This window comes from Branchiostoma floridae, chromosome 4 (genome assembly GCF_000003815.2).
Source record: "Branchiostoma floridae strain S238N-H82 chromosome 4, Bfl_VNyyK, whole genome shotgun sequence".
Taxonomy (NCBI): Eukaryota; Metazoa; Chordata; class Leptocardii; order Amphioxiformes; family Branchiostomatidae; genus Branchiostoma; species Branchiostoma floridae.
The window spans coordinates 10,834,267-10,851,828 of NC_049982.1; the positions used below are offsets into that span (position 1 = coordinate 10,834,267).

The window sequence follows — 17,562 nt, forward strand, 5'->3', positions numbered from 1 at the left end:
TCAATTTATGACTGCTGATTCTTAACTGGGTTATCGCTTTACGAATTTCAAAGTTATATATATCATAAAGGTATGTCTCTTGTTCATAACACTTTTTCGATTTGTTAAGAAAAGACAGTTTTGAATTGCTTTTTATGCGAGCAAACCACTCCTGTATAAATGTATCTTGTAGACGGTAGCGAAGTTGGTCGGCAATGTAATCTAGTTTATACAACTCAGGTTTCACCCATATATGTCCAAAGCCATGGTAATTGAGAATGTCTTTAACATGATTAATCCAGTCATGATCACCAGTAAATACAGTATTGTATGCATCGCGAAGCAGAGAGTCCTCATGTAAGTTTACCAAACGGTGCCAGTATTTAATGAGCTGAATTTTAGCAGATATCATAATAGGAAAAGTTCCTAATTCTCCTCGCACGCCGTCATTAGATGATTTGGAGTGGATTCCAAGTAGAAATTTTTGAAAGCGTATATCAATTATGTCAAATTCCGGTATGACTGTTGGGAGGCGTGTGTTATCAATAGAAAAGTCATCCTTTTCTGGATTAAGTCCAGACGCATATTTCAGAAACATGTCTTTATCTGAACTTCTTTCAAAATTAATGACATAGGTATGAGTCAGATCAGTACAAGTGCTCTTTCGAATAAAAACTGGAATGCTATCCTCAATCTGAACTTTCTTCAACATAAGGGAGAAAATATACTTTGAAGAAGACATAGGGATGTTTTTTGAAACATTAAGTTTCAGTGTTTTGGAGGCATGGTCAAAGCATGTTAACTCAGATCCATACAAAAGGATAGGTTTAACAAATTTGTCAAAAAGGCTTTTACCTAACTTTATTGAAATATTTTCCGATGTTAAAAGTGATTTTAATTTGAATATAGCTCTCATAGCTTTGGTTTTTAGAAACTTTCTGGCCGTTTAAAGTTACCTGAGGACGTAAGAGGTATACCAAGGTAGGTGTAACTGTCTGTAACGTCTATTACATTATTATAAATATAAAATTCTTTTGACATCTTCTTTGTAGCACCTTTAGAGAAAATAATAATTTTTGTTTTAGACACATTGACAGAAAGTTTCCAAGTATTACAATATGTTTCCAGAGTATTGATGCACTGTTGGAGTCCATGCTTAGATTATGAAATCAAAGCAAGATCGTCTGCCCAAGACAAACAATTGATGGATTTAGAAGTTAAATTAGCGGCATCACATTTGTCACGATCAAAGCATTGCGGCAAGTCATTAATAAATAGGTTGAATAACATGGGACTAAGGTTACAACCTTGTCTTACACCACATGTGGAAACAAAGGAATCGGATAAGCCATTCTCTACTCTAACTGCGTAATTAACATTTGAATACATAGATCTCAATACATTGAAAAAGTTCCCATTGATGCCATAATCTAATAATTTATAGAATAACCCATCGCGCCATACACTATCAAAAGCCTTTTTCATGTCAACAAAACAAACAAACAATTTACCTTTCTTTTTGCGTGTATATTTATCAATAAGGGATTTTAGAATAAAAGCGTTGTCGGCGGTTCGGCACTTCTTTCTAAAGCCAAATTGTGTGTTGGCTAATAGATTATTGTTTTCTACAAAGTTTTGTAACCTAGTATTTAATAAAAGTGTAAACAATTTTGACAGACAACTGGAGAGAGCTATTCCTCTGTAATTATCAACGTTGGACTTATCACCAGATTTAAAGATTGGAGTAAGAATGCTAGTGTTCCAATTAGGCGGAAATGTGCCTTCAGTAAGGATAGTGTTGAAAAGATTAACCAATGACAGGCAAAACTGCTTAGAATTTGATCCATGTTTAAGCATGTTGTTTGAAATAGAATCTATGCCACAGGCTTTTCCAGTTTTTAATTGTTTTATACCAACTAATATCTCTTTTGCTGTAAAGGGAACGTCTAGCAAAGTGGATGAATTTTTATTAGGCTGTTCTAACCGTTCTAACCGTTCATTGATTATAGTTTCGAAATCTGTGTTGAAGTGTTTGTTCTTTGTTAGGTCATTCAATCCTTTGAAATGTTCTGTCCATTCATTATTGTTGATATTAGGGTCTGTAGAATTTTTTTTTGTTTTCCCGTTAACTTCGTTGTCGAGAAAGTTTAATAGAGACCAAAATTCTTTTGGATTCTTTTCATTCATATGCTCTAATTTGGACAAAATATCAGCCTTATATTTACGTTTACGTTGTTTGATAATTCTTTTGTATTCTTTTAGAGTTGAGAAATATTTGATCCTAATTTCCTGAATCCATGGTTTTCTTTTTAGTTCTAGCGAAAGTCTTTTCAGTCGTTGGCGCAATGACCAGCAACATTGATCAAACCAAACATTATTCTTTTTTACTTGTGTAGATTTCTTAACTCGTTTTCTATGTCTCACTTTTAGGGCCTTTTTTGAAATATCTAATAGAATGCATGACAGCAATGTTTTAACATTATTATCATTATTCCATGGTTTGGATGTGCGAAAAGATGGGTGCAGGGGAAGCAGGGTTCTACAAACCATCCCAAAAATACAAACCTCGAACCGCCATAGGTAAATAGCAAAAGAAGGTCTAGATGAATTGAATCTTCTCGAGAAACCCAACGTTGGGAAAGGCTGTGGAAACTAGAGCTTGTCGGCCCTGATGCCTAGGTTACACATAGCCGACTTCGGCTCCCGAACACTAGCCGACTCTTAGCCGACCCAAGTCGGCAGAAGTTCGGGAGTAGTCTGACCAGTTTAGGCCACGCCTATTTTTTTAGCGCCGAACATGTCCCGAACATCTCCCGACCAGTAAATGACTTACTCTCAACTGTGTCCTGAATGCTGTCCAACCTATTCCCTACCATGCCGACCTCTAGCCGCAGACTGCCGAATCACTAATGATTGATTCCCACCCGATTGCCGACCCTCTCTCGACTTGAAATAGACATAATCAGCGATTTTCAAAAGAGTGCTCATTTTCGTTTTTAATCAAGATTATCCTTTCCTCTATTTTGTAAACATCACCAAGAGATCAAATTTGGATCACAGATAGCTCCAATACGGTATTTATGGTTCTTTTTGTTTTTGGCTGGATGTCGGTCGTGTGAAGTTCGGGAGTGATTCGTCTACGTCCTGGCAATAACCTTTTTGCTTGGGAATGAGTTAGCAGCGATTTTTCTACGGTCTTGGGGTGAATCATTGGTTAGTTGGAAACAAGCTGGGAGTAAGTCAGCAGTGTTTATGGCGTGTTTAAGATTTAATTTGACTGCTGACTTACTCCCGAACACCAACCGAACACTAGCCGACCGTGCCGAACACCAGCCGAACACCAACCGACCCATTCCAGACCTGCCGTTCAGAGGCGAATGTTTTGAACATTTCAAGACATTCGGATGGAGCAGCCGAACACCAGCCGACTCAGCCGAACACCAGCAGAACGCCAGCCGATTCAGCCGAACACCAGCCGACTACAGCCGACTAGCTCCCGAATCACTCCTAAACCATAGTCGGGAGAGAGTCGGGAGCCAAATTCGGCTATGTGTAACCTAGGCATGATCGACAGTAACCGGGCATTGAACCAAGGAGTGGAAACTTCCATTCCGTCACAACTGCTAACGCAGTTCAATGGTTTAATGAGGCGAGTGATATTAATCAGCAGAGCATAGTTTTTAATCGCTACTTCACTATCACAACGTACTGACCTATGTGTAGTGAATAAAGACTGACCTTTACATAATCAACGCATACAAGAAATTGGGACACCATTTTTTCATATAATGTATAAATAGTTTTGACACTGCACATTAACGTTATGAACCCTGTATGTTCGTCACTAGACTACGGTGCTAACTTACTACAATATTATTCTATCAGCGCAAATCGGATATTTAATTTGATTGGTAGAATCTTTTGTAATCTTGTCATTGACATTGTGTCGTGCTAGCTTTTTGACTTGAGCTAAGACTTAAGTTGTCGGACATAAGTCTGCACTTGACTTGTAAAACACATGTTGAAACTCCGAACTTATTTCCAAGACAAATGAGATGTAAGATTTAGATCAGTTAGCCGCTGTGACAGAACCACCCAACAATGAACAAAGCTGTGGATACCCGCAAGCGCTATACCTGCAGTGAATGGGTCTAACGAAGTGTGCAATGTCGACCTATCAGACGAACACCGTACGTTAATTAGTCAGTGAACCCATATCAAAAATATGTGACATCAACTGGTTTACTTGTCATAATTCCTCCACATTGCGGCATAATGAGGGTTGACGGTACATGCCATGTATACAACAAATACGATCCTAAGAGCAAAGGAGTTCGAAGTGTTTTATCCGCCCGTGCTTCGCGGGCTTTCAAATGTACATGTAACATCGTCATAACATCTAGAATGGGGCCCGGGGTTTAATTCGATTCCATAGCTCCTGAATTACATTCGCCAGCTGCATTACCTCAATATTTGGGTAGCACATATAACGTTACTCTTGCGAAAGACATAATATCGTCAGTTTGTGCAAAAGATTTAATGAACTGTAACATATACTTCAAGGTATCGTGCGTTAATCCAGAGTTTAGGTACATATGTACGTCATCAGGTTATCACCACTGGGTTCGTTGCCCGGACGACAAGAGGGGTTGGGCAGATCGTCACAACTTTGGGCCATTTTTAGATCATTGTACATCATGATCTCATTCCTTCACAAAGAAGGTTGAAAAAGAGCCAAACCGATGATACATTTCTCAGAGCTACGGTAATAAAGCAGCCGCTGCAAACAGCTTTTGCATCGCCAAGTTCACACTTAGGACTTCCGCAGACGACCTGATTAGGAATCGGCGAAATAACTACCATATCACATCGCCAGAAGTTGGTCGACTGAGGACAAGCGTCAAATTGTCAGCGAGTAAAGGTATGCTGGACTGATTTTTTCTTATGACATTTCAAGAAAATTTCAACATAATAATTATATTACTCTAAAATAATTTCATTTTAATCACGACAAGCACATTGATGTTTCACGTCACAAAAGCTGCCGTCTGATCTGTTGACAGCCGGACGTTTGGAAACAATACAGAATATAAAGCCCGACAAAAAAGCATAAAACACGTCCAAAAACGGAGCCGAACCTCAGCTTGTAGGATTTTTTCCGGATTGTTAAACTACTTGAGACTAAATCCTGCCGAATCGCACATTTTCCAAGTAGTTTTAACTCACTAAAAAAAGTGCTTCAAGTCAACACGTTTTGTTTTCTATCGCCTTGGGATAGGGATAGGGAGAGGTAGAGGGTAGTCAAGTGGAACGTCTGGGCTAGCATAATCAACGGTCATGGACCTTGCCAGGTGAATGTTTTCAATTACCTACAAATATACGTAAGAAATACTGCATTAGTAAGCAAATAATCAACTGGTACATGTACCCGTTTATCGATGTACTTATGAGTAGTTGGCCACCTGTACTTTGAAGATTAAATCAAACCTAGTCCTGGTGTAAGCGGGCACGCCCAGACAAACTGTCAACAAACCAGGTTAGGAGGTCATGATCAGCCATAGTTGGTGCCTGTGAGTGACTGGGAATACGCTGCCGTTCGGATCCATCTTCAGGCTTATTTGTTTTTGTTTTTGGTGACCGTGAAGATCATAGGTGAGGGGAAATGCATACACTAAATACGATCCCTAGAGCATTTCGCAAAGGAGTTATCTGCCCATGTATCGTGGGCTTTCATATAGGAGTATAGGAGTTTAATTCGAGTCCATAGCTCCTGAATCACTTTCGCCAGCTGCATTACCTCAATATTTGGGTACCACGTTACTCGAGCGAAAGACATAAATATTGTCAGTTTTTTCAAAAGGTTTGATGAAAGATAACTTATATACTTCAACGTATCGCAACGTTAATCCAGAGTTCAGGTACACAGTTACGTCATCAGGTTATCACCACTGGGTTCGTTGCCCGGACGACAAGAGGGGTTGGGCAGATCGTCACAGCTTTGGGCCATTTTTAGATCATTATACATCGTGATCTCATTCCTTCACAAAGAAGACTGAAAAAGAGCCAAACCGACGATACATTTCTCATAGGAACGGTAATAAAGCGACAAGCAGCCGCTACAAACAGCTTTTGCCTCACCAAGTTCATGCTCAGTACTTCCGCAGAGGACCTGATAGAATAATCGTCGAAATAACTATTATATTACATCGCCAGAAGTCGGTCGACTGAGGACTAGCGTCATACGACCAGCGAGTAAAGGTATGCTGGAATGATATTTTGTTATGACATTTCAAGAAAATTTCGACGAAACAATTATATTATTCTAAAATAATTTCATTTTAATCACGACAAGCACATTGATGTTTCACGTCACAAAAGCTGCCGTCTGATCTGTTGACAGCCGGACGTTTGGAAACAATACAGAATATAAAGCCCGACAAAAAAGCATAAAACACGTCCAAAAACGGAGCCGAACCTCAGCTTGTAGGATATTTTTTCCGGACTGTTAAACTACTTAAGACTAAATCCTGCCGAATCGCACATTTGCCAAGTAGTTTTAACTCACTTAACAGCGAGTGCTTCAAGTCAACACGTTTTGTTTTCTATCGCCTTGGGGTAGGGAGAGGTAGAGGGTAGTCAAGTGGAACGTCTGGGCTAGCATCATCAACGGTCATTGACCTTGTCAGGTGAATGTTTTTCTATTACGTACAATGGGAATAATGTCTTAGTGAGCGAATAATTAACTCGTTCATGTTCCCGTTTACCGATGAATGAATAAATGAATTTATGAGTAGTTGGCCACCTGTACTTTGAAGATTAAATCAAACCTAGTCCTGGTGTAAGCGGGCACGCCCAGGCAAACTGTCAACAAACCAGGTTCGGAGGTCATGATCAGTGACTGGGAATACGCGGCCATTCGGATCCATCTTCAGGCTGATTTGTTTTTGTTTTTGGTGACCGTGAAGATCATAGGTGAGGGGAAAGTGAGGATCTGCTCTCCAGGGTAAGGAGGCACATGGTCAGGTTGTCCGGCCACAACGCCCTTATTTCCCCCTGATTGTCCAATCTCAAGAATGGTATTAAAACACGATTGAAATGGCGAAGTTTGTCCCTTATAGTCTAACTAGAGGGGAACATGAGAGATAACCAAGCCTGGGAAAATAGGGACTGGAGGTTTAGTCCTCCGGTTTAAGCAGCATTATTTTTTGCCGAATCTTTACTTTTCTCGCCTTCGCGCATTAGGCTTGGGGTCTCCAGTGGATGTCATCTATAAAGTGTGGCATAATCTTGCATTTGGCTCATGGTGCCCGACAGGTTAAAAAGGTTTTCCCCGTACTGTTTTTTATACCAGCAGAATTAGTATGATGTTTTAATTTCCGGCGCTGTAATGCATGTCATCAATACTGAGATAGAACATGGCAGGGTCCTTCGGTTATTAAACTTGTTCGTATTTCACAGAATCAAACCATGGAGGTTATGACATCTTTGGTCAAAGCAAACAACATACTTCTTCTTAAATCATCCATATATAGTACATGTGTGACTTAGCGGCCGTATTGCCTCGTATTAGGGGCGTACCCCATTTTAGACGTCCCAGTTAGTTATAAGTTTCATTATAAGTCACAATGTCTTTAATTTAGTTGGTAGATTATAGTTTTTGTGCTAGCTTGACAATATGCATTTGTAAACTATTCTTTTGTTGTGACATGTACTTAACCCAGTAGGTCGTATATCTACAATCAAGTACTTCATTCATGTCGTTTATGGTTAGATACCAAACGCAGTTAGCCTCATCAGAGCTAAAGCATGATATTTTCGCATTAAGTAGCTTGGTAAAAGTGCAACGGCACGGATCCGCTACGGTTCACGATTTAATTGTGTTGGGTTCTCCCTCGATCGAAGTGTGTTGGGTTCTTAAGCGTTCAGAAATCTGTCAGCTAAGACTTTCTCCTAAGGATGACCTCTTAGCATTTTGCAGCAACTATCTCTACCCCACTCGTGGCAATTGATCAGTCCTGTTCTAATCATGATTCCCAATGGTGTGATCCTCAAACTTTTGACGTAATTACAGAAGACAAGATGGCATCCCCACCTCGAACAGAGACGAGTTCCTCTGCCGTACCAACACGCACCGTCCCATCCCACGTGGTTGTCATGGCAACGGACAACAAAGAAACCACGCCCTGCTGTTGTTGCTGTGACGATGGTTGTGAAGAGGAGAACGAGGAGCGCGGGAACTGGTCCTGTAACTTCGAGTCCATCCTGGCGAGCATCAGCTACGCTATCGGACCGGCATATCTGTGGGCGATGCCCTACGTGATTTCCAGAAATGGAGGAGGTACGTATGGGTATTATATACATGGATGAGACATATTCAATCATTGTTAAGTATTCTTCCTGTGTGTTCATGAAGGTTATGCATCCAGGTAATCAGATACGCCCAAAAGCAATACTCAAGCAATGCTGCCAAATGGATATGAGGCAGCATCCACTACCGTTCAGTGTCACTTACGAAAGGTGGTGGATGCTACCTGAAATGTACCGTTTCCAAAATCACATCTTGATGCTTCATTGATGGCTTTTTGACTACTCTATTCTTCCAGTATTTTTGGTGATAAAAGCTATCTGGGATTCTCAAGATTAGAAACACATGCTGCCACAATATGGCTACTGTAATAACGACGATACATTCTGTCTAACGATACACCCCTGCCAGCCGACCAACCGAGTATCAGTGACAGACAGAATCCTTCCTCTACTAAAGACTATATTTCATTTTCCTTGCACGCGGGAAACCATTGTAACTAGCTGAAACGTGTCTACCTCACATCACCAGGTGCATTGGCCACGTACCTGGTCTTGCAGATGTTCATCAGCTTCCCCATTGTCTACCTGGAGATGGCGCTGGGACAGTACACGTCACAGGGACCTATCCGTGCATGGAGAGGGGTGCCCATACTGCAGGGTAAGTCACATGGACTAATCCATGCATGGAGAGGGGTGTCTGTACGGCAGGGTAAGTCACCTAGACTAATCCGTGCATGGAGAGGGGCGCCCATACTGCAGGGTAAGTCACATGGACTAATCTATGCATGGAGAGGGGTGCCCATAATGCAGGGCTGTGACTTATGGTAATGCCTAGGTTACACATAGCCGACTTTGGCTCCCGAACATTAGCCGACTCTTAGTCGGCAGTAGTTCGGGAGTAGTCTGACCATTTTAGGCCACGCCTATTTTTTAGCGACGAACATGTCCCGAACATCTCCCGACCAGTAAATGACTTACCCTCGACTGTGTCCCCAATGCTGTCAAACCTATTCCCTACCATGCCGACCTCTAGCCGCAGACTGTCGAATCACTTCTGACTGATCCCCAACCCATTGCTGACCCTCTCTCGACTTGAAATAGACGATTTTCAAAAGAGTGGTCATTTTCGTTTTTAATCAAGATTATCCTTTCTTCTATTTTGTAAACATCACCAAGAGATCAATTTTGGATCACAGATAGCTCCAATGCGGTATCTATGGTTCTTTTTGTTTTCGACTGGATGTCGGTCGTGTGAAGTTCGGGGGTGATTCGTCCTGGCAATAGTATTTTTGCTTGGGAATGAGTTAGCAGAGATTTGTCTATGGTCTTGGGGTGAATCAATGGTAAGTTTCGGACCGTCCATGATGACAAAACTTATCCGTTTCAGCCGGCCTAACCGATAGTAACTGATAGAACAGTTTCATTTTTTGCATCATGAACGGGGCCTAAGTCAGTAGTTGTTTATGGCGTGGTTAAGATTTAAGCTGACTGCTGACGTACACCAACCGAAGACTAGCCTACCGTGCCCAACACCAGCCGACCACCAACCGACCCATTCCAGAGTTGCCGTTCAGAGCCGAATGTTTTGAACATTTCAAAACATTCTGATGGAGCAGCCGAACACCAGCCGACTCAGCCGAACGCCAGCCGAACGCCAGCCGACTCAGACGAACGCCAGCCGACTCAGCCGAACGCCAACCGACTACAGCCGACTAGCTCCCGAATCACTCCTAAACCATAGTCGGGAGAGAGTCGGGAGCCAAATTCGGCTATGTGTAACCTAGGCATAAGTCACAGTGACTGATTCATCCATGGAGAAGGGTGCCCATGCTGAAGGGTAAGTCACATGGACTCATCCATGTATGCTCGGATAGGAGTACTGTACCCATACTGTAATGTAAGTCACAGAGACTACCTATGTATGGAGTATGATTATCTATGTATGGAGAGGGGTGCCCATACTGCAGGGTAAGTCGCAGAGACCAAACCGTGCAACCGTGTGCATCACCAATCAAACCACGGTGTTTCCCTCTACAACGCCATGCTTGATCTACAAAGCGCATTTCTTTAAGAGATGAATTTGTGTGACATTGTAACTGTAACCTCTGGCAACAAGATGTCGGTTTTTTGAAATGCAAGTTATAACCTTGCAGGCATCGGCGTAGGAATGGTTGTGATGTCGGCCATCGTCTGTATCTATTACAACAGCCTGGTGGCGCAGATACTGTACTACCTGTTCTACGTCACCGGGGATTTAAACAGAGCAACGTCATGTGCCAACGTGTGGAACACTCCTGGGTGCGCCAACTCGACCTCCCGTCCTTTTGCAGCCGAGGAGTACCGTCAGTAAGTATACATTCAGCTATTATGCGTAGTACTAATCATGTAAGCTAAATTTCTGTGCGTATTTGAATCTGCGATAGGGAAAAAAATATATCAAATTTGTAATTTTACCTAACTTACCTAACTTACCTTATCCACCAGTAATTATGTCCTCCAACTGAGTGACGGCATCGGCAACTTGGGGGCTGTGCGAGGCCCCCTGGCGGGATTTCTGATCCTTGCATGGCTGCTGGTGGCAGTCGCTCTCAGCTTCGGAGCCAAGTCTCTGGGGAAGGTAATATACATTGCAATATTAACCGTTACCAGCAGTGTATTTTTCCAACAAAACAATTAGCAAATCATTTAAAGACAAGGAAAACAAGTGACCGTAGGTAACAAACTTTGTGACGTAATCATGGTCTGTCAGTTGTGTTGTTTTCAGTGGTGTGTGACATTGTGTTTATTATTTATCAACAACCATACTGTTACATTCCTCAGATAAACCAACAACCATTGGCCCGCGGCATCAGATGTTGCCATAAACTTACCATAAATTTTATACAATTATGATACTCAAAGTTGAACAAAATGTGTCAGAAATAACAGAAATATTATTAATAATATATATAAAACTAATAATAATAACGATAATAATAACTAGTTGTTGGGTTCTACTGGTTGAATCAGGAGGGAACTGGGGTCAAAGGTGAGGCTACGTTTCTTTCATAGAGCGAGCTTTTCTCGGAGAACGAGCCGAACAACCCCGTTTTCTTTGAATGGTTATAAACCAGACCCAAGTGACTTTCTGGTGGAGAACTGAGCAGAATTTTTAAGATTGAAATATGGGTAAGTACTTTTTTCATACCTTTATTCCGTTATTTCAACATGCTTTCCAATGAGCAGCTCTAACACCGATGTGTGCCCTATAAACAGCGACAGCTGTGAACAGCTGACAACACGACGCATGCACAAAACACGCAACTCAGGCAACATCTGCTTGACAGTATCCAATTACCGTAAGGCCTAGATAACACAGACTTGAACTAATACACCGAAAGACCCACATTTTGTAGGGGTGATTTCTGAAATTTCTACATCGATTATAACAACAGCTTCGGCCAAAAGAAAGGTACGTGCATCATTTCACGCCGGTGTACAGGCGACGTGCCAAACCACATACGAATGCGGCAAACGGAACATAGAGATATAGGTGCGAACGCTGACCGAAAAAACAATTCACAATACTTTGTCGACGGAGGTTACCCTCCAGTCACAAAGTAATTATCTAAGTATATTTTGCAATAAGATGTTTTTATGACAGTACTAGTAAGCATGGCACATGACAGTAAACGTTGATAAATCCTTCAGGGGACTTTTGGTAATACACAGTTCCTTATTTTAATGATAAATCATTAAAATGTATTTATTGTTTCCCGTTATTATGTTGTATGCCCCCTTGCACTCCTCAGGTTGCGTACGTGACAACTCTCGTTCCCACCGTCCTGATTGTCGTCATGTTCGTCCGTGCCGTGAGTTTGCCGGGAGCTTCGAACGGGATTCGTCGCTTTTTCGCGGCTCCCCGAGTAGGAGTGAATAATGTAATTCAGTGTACATGTAAAATACATAAATATCGCAATAATCACCCTCTCCTCTCCCAAAAGATGGGTAGTATTTCCCTCGTTTTTCCGATATAAAGTTACATATTCCAAGTTGAAAAATGGTGATTTATTCAAATCAGCCAAATAGACAGGTAAAAACGTTTTTCAGTGACTTAAGTCAGTGGGAAACTTGCCTTGATTAATTTTGTACCAGAGTAGGGTCTAAAGTAGCCATTCTGGCATGTTGTTAGAAAAAGAAGTGCAATCAACAATTGATGATTGCGAAATTTAGATTCTAAAGTTGCGTCTCTTTGTCAGATGAATCAACGCCTTTATCCAACGATGATAAGTAACATTGTTTTCCGACTGAGCCTGGGTTATGGTGGCTACACGACACTGGCTTCTTACAACCGGTTCCACAACAACGTTCTCAGGTAAGTCTTGTGCAAGAGCACATATGATAAAGAATGTAATTGAGAATGACTTGCAAATCAACTAAAATCCTGTAGATTCGCGCCTTAGATAAGTCATTCCACACGTATTCCGACATTGTTTCATCACTAGAAAATCCTACGTTACATACCAGTGTCTCTATATCTGGTGCCATTGAATATGAATCATGGTATTAGCCGTCACAACGGTCTACTTGGTCGTTAGACCATCGTGAAAACGTGAAAATGTATGCCTGAAAAAGTTTTGACATCCATTTTCTGGTCAGCTAAGTTTCAATATTATATTCTGACTATAATGGTAATTTCTTGCTCATGAAATGGGACTTTAAATTTGAGACCACATCATGCAATTCAGGCTGGCCACGGTCTTGCTATGTAATTTGGATGTCTACTTAGCTACTGTTCATTTTTTTATCATATGTTGTGATCTGTACCCACCGTCCAGGGATGCCATATTGGTTGTTTTCATCGACTTCCTGGTGATGCTGTTCTGTGTGCTAACGACCTTTGCATTCAACGGATACCTGTTGTATGAACGCAACAGTGTAGTGATAAGTACGGAAATTGGCTGTCATTATTTGTCTGGACAATCTTGGCATATTTACTTTCTTGTTGTACACAGCTATGGGGAAAAGTGTGTACGTGTTGAACAGGGTCATTGCACACGCTAGAATTCCCCTCTTGGCCAACTTAAGAACCTGTTACTTATATACATTAGTCGTTGTATATGTAGTATGATATCATATTCTTATATCACTAGAATTGTACTTCTGCTTTATCACGATAACCTGTGCGTATCGTGTAAGAACACAAGCGTGTAATAAAGGTCGTTAATTAATTCATTAACAGATCATCCGCAGATTTTTACGACTACTGACACTCCTCCGTACGTATTTGACTGCAATCGTCTATTCAAAACGCAATCGCATTCATTTCCAATCCATTTTCTGACTGGTTAGAATTGATTTATTCTAGGGCCAGGATTTGACTTCGCGTTCGTCTCCATGGTGGAAGTGTTCTCCAGTCTCCCATCAGGGGCAGGCTGGGCTGGCCTGTTCTTCTTCACACTCTTCCTGATGGCTTTAGGTTCTCAGGTGCGTGTCTTTTTGGCAACGCCTCAAAGGCTAACCTGAATATATTCAACGCGTTCCATTGCAAAGAATTCTAGGTATTCCTCTGGTATTTCTGCTATGTTCGCGCATGCATGTAAACAACATAACTCGAGAAGCTGTGGGTTGATGCTTATGCTATTTGATAAGCCGGGCAAAGAAGGACAAGTTCGATAATGGACCTCTAAGTGTTTTTATGGTTCTGCAGCGTGTAATAATTACTATTCCAGAGTTTATATCACATCCTTACATGGTGTCCATCAGTTGACGATACTTATACCATATGACATTGCGCGCTAGCGACAATCGTCGAGAACACGCGATCTTTACAATGTAGATAGCTTAAGTGATGCTTCATGAAGTTAGATGTTGATTTTTCAAATTGTAATCTAATTTGCATAAATAATAAGGACATTCCATAAGCCTATTCTGTTCAATGATAGAATTATTCCATCATGTTACATTTGTAACTGAGAAAGACAAGAACTTTGAAGGATAAATATCATGCAAATAAAGACATAACTTTCATCATCAATGAGAAAATGCTGTGAACCGCATTCTTTCTTACGATACATTGTGACGTCTCTTATTTGGGTGGAGAAGATGATCAACTAATATATATATATAACTTATACAAACGAGGACTTAACTTGCATAATAAGTCAGTTGGAATGGATAAATCATTTGGCGAAGGTATGGTTCGTGGAACTCTAATTTGTATATTAAACGTAACGGTTTGCCTGTGGTGGGTTATGCCATTGCAGAATCCTAGCTAATACTCTTTCCTATGTCTAGATTGTTTTGGTGGAAACCGTCGTTACTTCCCTGACTGACCTGATCCCGAAGGGACTGATGAAGAACCTGCCAGGCCGGGAGTCCGGGCTGCTGAGTAAGAGGATGCTGCTGCACGGTGTGATGACTGTGGCTGTCTGTTTCCTGTTCTTCCTGCTGGGACTGCCGTATGTTACACAGGTGACTGGCGCTTTAGATATGGTTTTGCCATCCTTCAGATAAATTCAACGACCCATACCTTCACCAATGGTTTAAACCTTTATAACTGATGTAATATGTGTGTTTCTCTTTTAAGAGGATTTGAAGTTAACATAATTTAAAAATTATGCAATTATGGTCGTTATTTACATAAATTATTGGTTGGAGATGGTAACTACTCAAAACACAAACAAACTAGACGCTGACAGTTGAAATACTAAAAATGTATTACAGGGAGGAAGTCACCTGTTATCCTTAGTGGACATTTACAATAGCATCATCCAACCTTACATCTTCATCCTCCTGGAGTGTGTGGCGCTCTCCCTTCTCTACGGTAAGTACTCAGACAAATTCCAATGTTTGCTCTCACATAGCAGGTTCCGGCCTGGCAGGTTCTGTCATAGGGAAGGGGCATCAAATGACAGAATCACATATGGATTGATATCCGTCTCATATCGATGCACCAGATTTGATTTGATTTATAATCACAATCACGGTTTGAGTTATAATCACAATTTGCGATTGTTATTGTTGTAGGTTGTCTAGATTCTGTACATAATAGGTATATTAGATCCGATTGCTCAGAGTAAAACTAGATCATCAATTACAACTCAAGGAATGTCCAATCATGATTTCTTTTAATATTCAATTTTAGGCACAAATGAAGCGTACTTTATCAAAATCCAGCAGATCCTGCGAAAGCATCCACTGATTTTCTCTCCCTCTCACCCAGGTGCCAGTTGTAGCCGCTGCTGCCCTGCGCTGAACCGCTGGATGTCTGACCTGAGCCACATGCTGCAGCACGTCTGCTGTTTCTGCTGTGCCACCATCGTGAACGGGATGGCAGCAGCGGCCTGCGTGTACTACATCCCCATCCTCATGCTGGTCAGTCACTACGTATTTACATATTCAACAGCATAAACAACACAAGACAGACCCGACTAAGCTACATATACCTTAGCCTCTACCAGGCTCCCAAGGTCGCTGGAAAAATAGTAGAACTTGGCCAAATAGACTGAAAACACACCAGAGGAGGTGGTTGGCCGAGGAATACAGTTTGCGACATGGTGTGTTTTCAGTCTTTTTGGCCAATTTCCACTCATATAATTTCTCCAGTGACCTTGGGAGCCTGGTAGAGGCTACACATACCTAACTATACAACTACAGCTGCACGCCGAACACTTGCATACACAGGTACAATCTACTTCACTCAACAAAACGACTATGTGCAATAACCCCCTGACCTCTAACGATATCTGACACCGATTGTCTAAGACTGCCCATAACTCTAAGAACCAAAGAAAGAAAGTTTTCGACATAATAGGTCACATGTTTGATGACCATATCCTCGATCCCTGGAAAATGTGTTTCAGGTGTATCTGATATATGTTGGCATTGCCCCATATTGGTGGCCACAACAGTTGTACGGATCAGTGTTCCCCAGTGGGTCTCACGTGCTGGGAAACTTCATCGCGAGCGCCAGTCTGGTCATGATCCCCCTGGTGACCGTCATCAACGTCATCATTGCATTCGTGAGTCCGTATTTTTGTGTTGAGAAGGAATGAATTGTATCCTCAACCAAAAAATGTGTGGCAATTAAAACTATTGCCATGGCGACGGTTTTATTGTTTATAAGTATTAATGATTGTTATTGTAGGTGTGTTGTATTTGTGTTCACCTAGCCGTATGTATGAAGATGATCATCTCTTCTACCTAGATAACAATATGTTCAAAGTATGAAAGTCTTAGCCAAAAAAACTATTGTAGCATTTTCTCAAAAACTACGTAAATGAGACCCTGATTTGCCCTTCTTATGTCTGTATGTTCAATTTAACGTACGTGTTGCTGCCAAATGTCGGAAGAATGGAATTTCGTTATAACACTGTGATAACAATTTCTCATTAATTATATAAATTAGGTAACAATTTGCATAATTGATGTCTATCGATATTTATCCCTTTTCTAGTTACATATGTCATGTTTATTTGTCCTAGTAGTAATGAAATACTGTGGCTTAATAAACTGTGCTCGTTGATTATGCAAATTAGCTCGGGGTCTGCATTAATAGCCCTTATTTATGGAGGGCATCTCCGAAGTTATCTACATATAAAAAATTGCGATGATCAGTCAACCCCTTCCCGAGTTATTCCCTTCCAAAAGTATGGTGCAATTGCGCACACGCGGAAGAATTGCTGTAGAATTTCGGGAATTTTGGCCAATTGGATATATACTTAACAGTAAGCATAATATTTCTATCTTTTTGAATTACATATGGTATATTTTGGAGCATTTTAACATGAAATGCAGTGTATTTATAAACTATCCTCATTAATTATGCAAATTAGCCCCTGATTTGCATGATTAGCATTTACATTTATGTTATCATGTTAGGCATCTCTGAAGCTATTTATATTCTAAATATTATGATGATTCGTCAACTCATTCCCGAGTTATTCCCCTCTAAAGGGATGATGCAACTACGCAGCCGTGGAAAAATTCCTGACATGCCTGCGGGATTTTGGGAATTTTTGTCAAACGGTCACACACTATATTATTAGGCGAAGCTCCTGAGGCGTCGCCAAAAAAGGACTTTATTCTATGAACAGAGGAAACACATTCTAACAAGTACATGTTGTTATGCACTTTTGGCGTTTCGAGTTGACTTGGAAACTCATAGTTTAGTCATGAATTCATGATCACCAGATTAAAATTCCCCTAGGTGGAAGTTAGAGCTGTTGAACAGGCTATGGGTTTCCACGCCAACTGTTTGTATGATTATTTGTTCCTATATCTACACCTGTACAA

At 41.1% G+C, this 17,562-nt stretch overlaps 1 protein-coding gene across 5 annotated transcripts; it reads left to right on the forward strand.

Moving 5' to 3' along the window:
- The first annotated feature begins 4,649 nt into the window (after positions 1 to 4,649).
- On the forward strand, positions 4,650 to 15,682 carry LOC118413928 (sodium- and chloride-dependent glycine transporter 2-like). Of its 5 annotated transcripts, XM_035817590.1 has the most exons (13): positions 5,974 to 6,237; positions 6,599 to 6,665; positions 8,051 to 8,317; positions 8,816 to 8,944; positions 10,440 to 10,632; positions 10,771 to 10,903; positions 12,078 to 12,206; positions 12,525 to 12,640; positions 13,104 to 13,213; positions 13,634 to 13,752; positions 14,563 to 14,739; positions 14,992 to 15,091; positions 15,491 to 15,682. In XM_035817590.1, the coding sequence occupies exons 3-13, from the start codon at positions 8,059 to 8,061 to the stop codon at positions 15,676 to 15,678; spliced, it is 1,653 nt and encodes a 550-aa protein (XP_035673483.1). In that variant the 5' UTR covers positions 5,974 to 6,237; positions 6,599 to 6,665; positions 8,051 to 8,058; the 3' UTR covers positions 15,679 to 15,682. The 5 variants fall into 5 exon arrangements, with proteins under 5 accessions (XP_035673482.1, XP_035673484.1, XP_035673483.1 ...); XM_035817589.1 differs by lacking the exons at positions 5,974 to 6,237; positions 6,599 to 6,665 and adding an exon at positions 4,650 to 4,900; XM_035817591.1 differs by lacking the exons at positions 5,974 to 6,237; positions 6,599 to 6,665 and adding an exon at positions 5,516 to 5,631.
- The last annotated feature ends 1,880 nt before the right edge of the window (positions 15,683 to 17,562 follow it).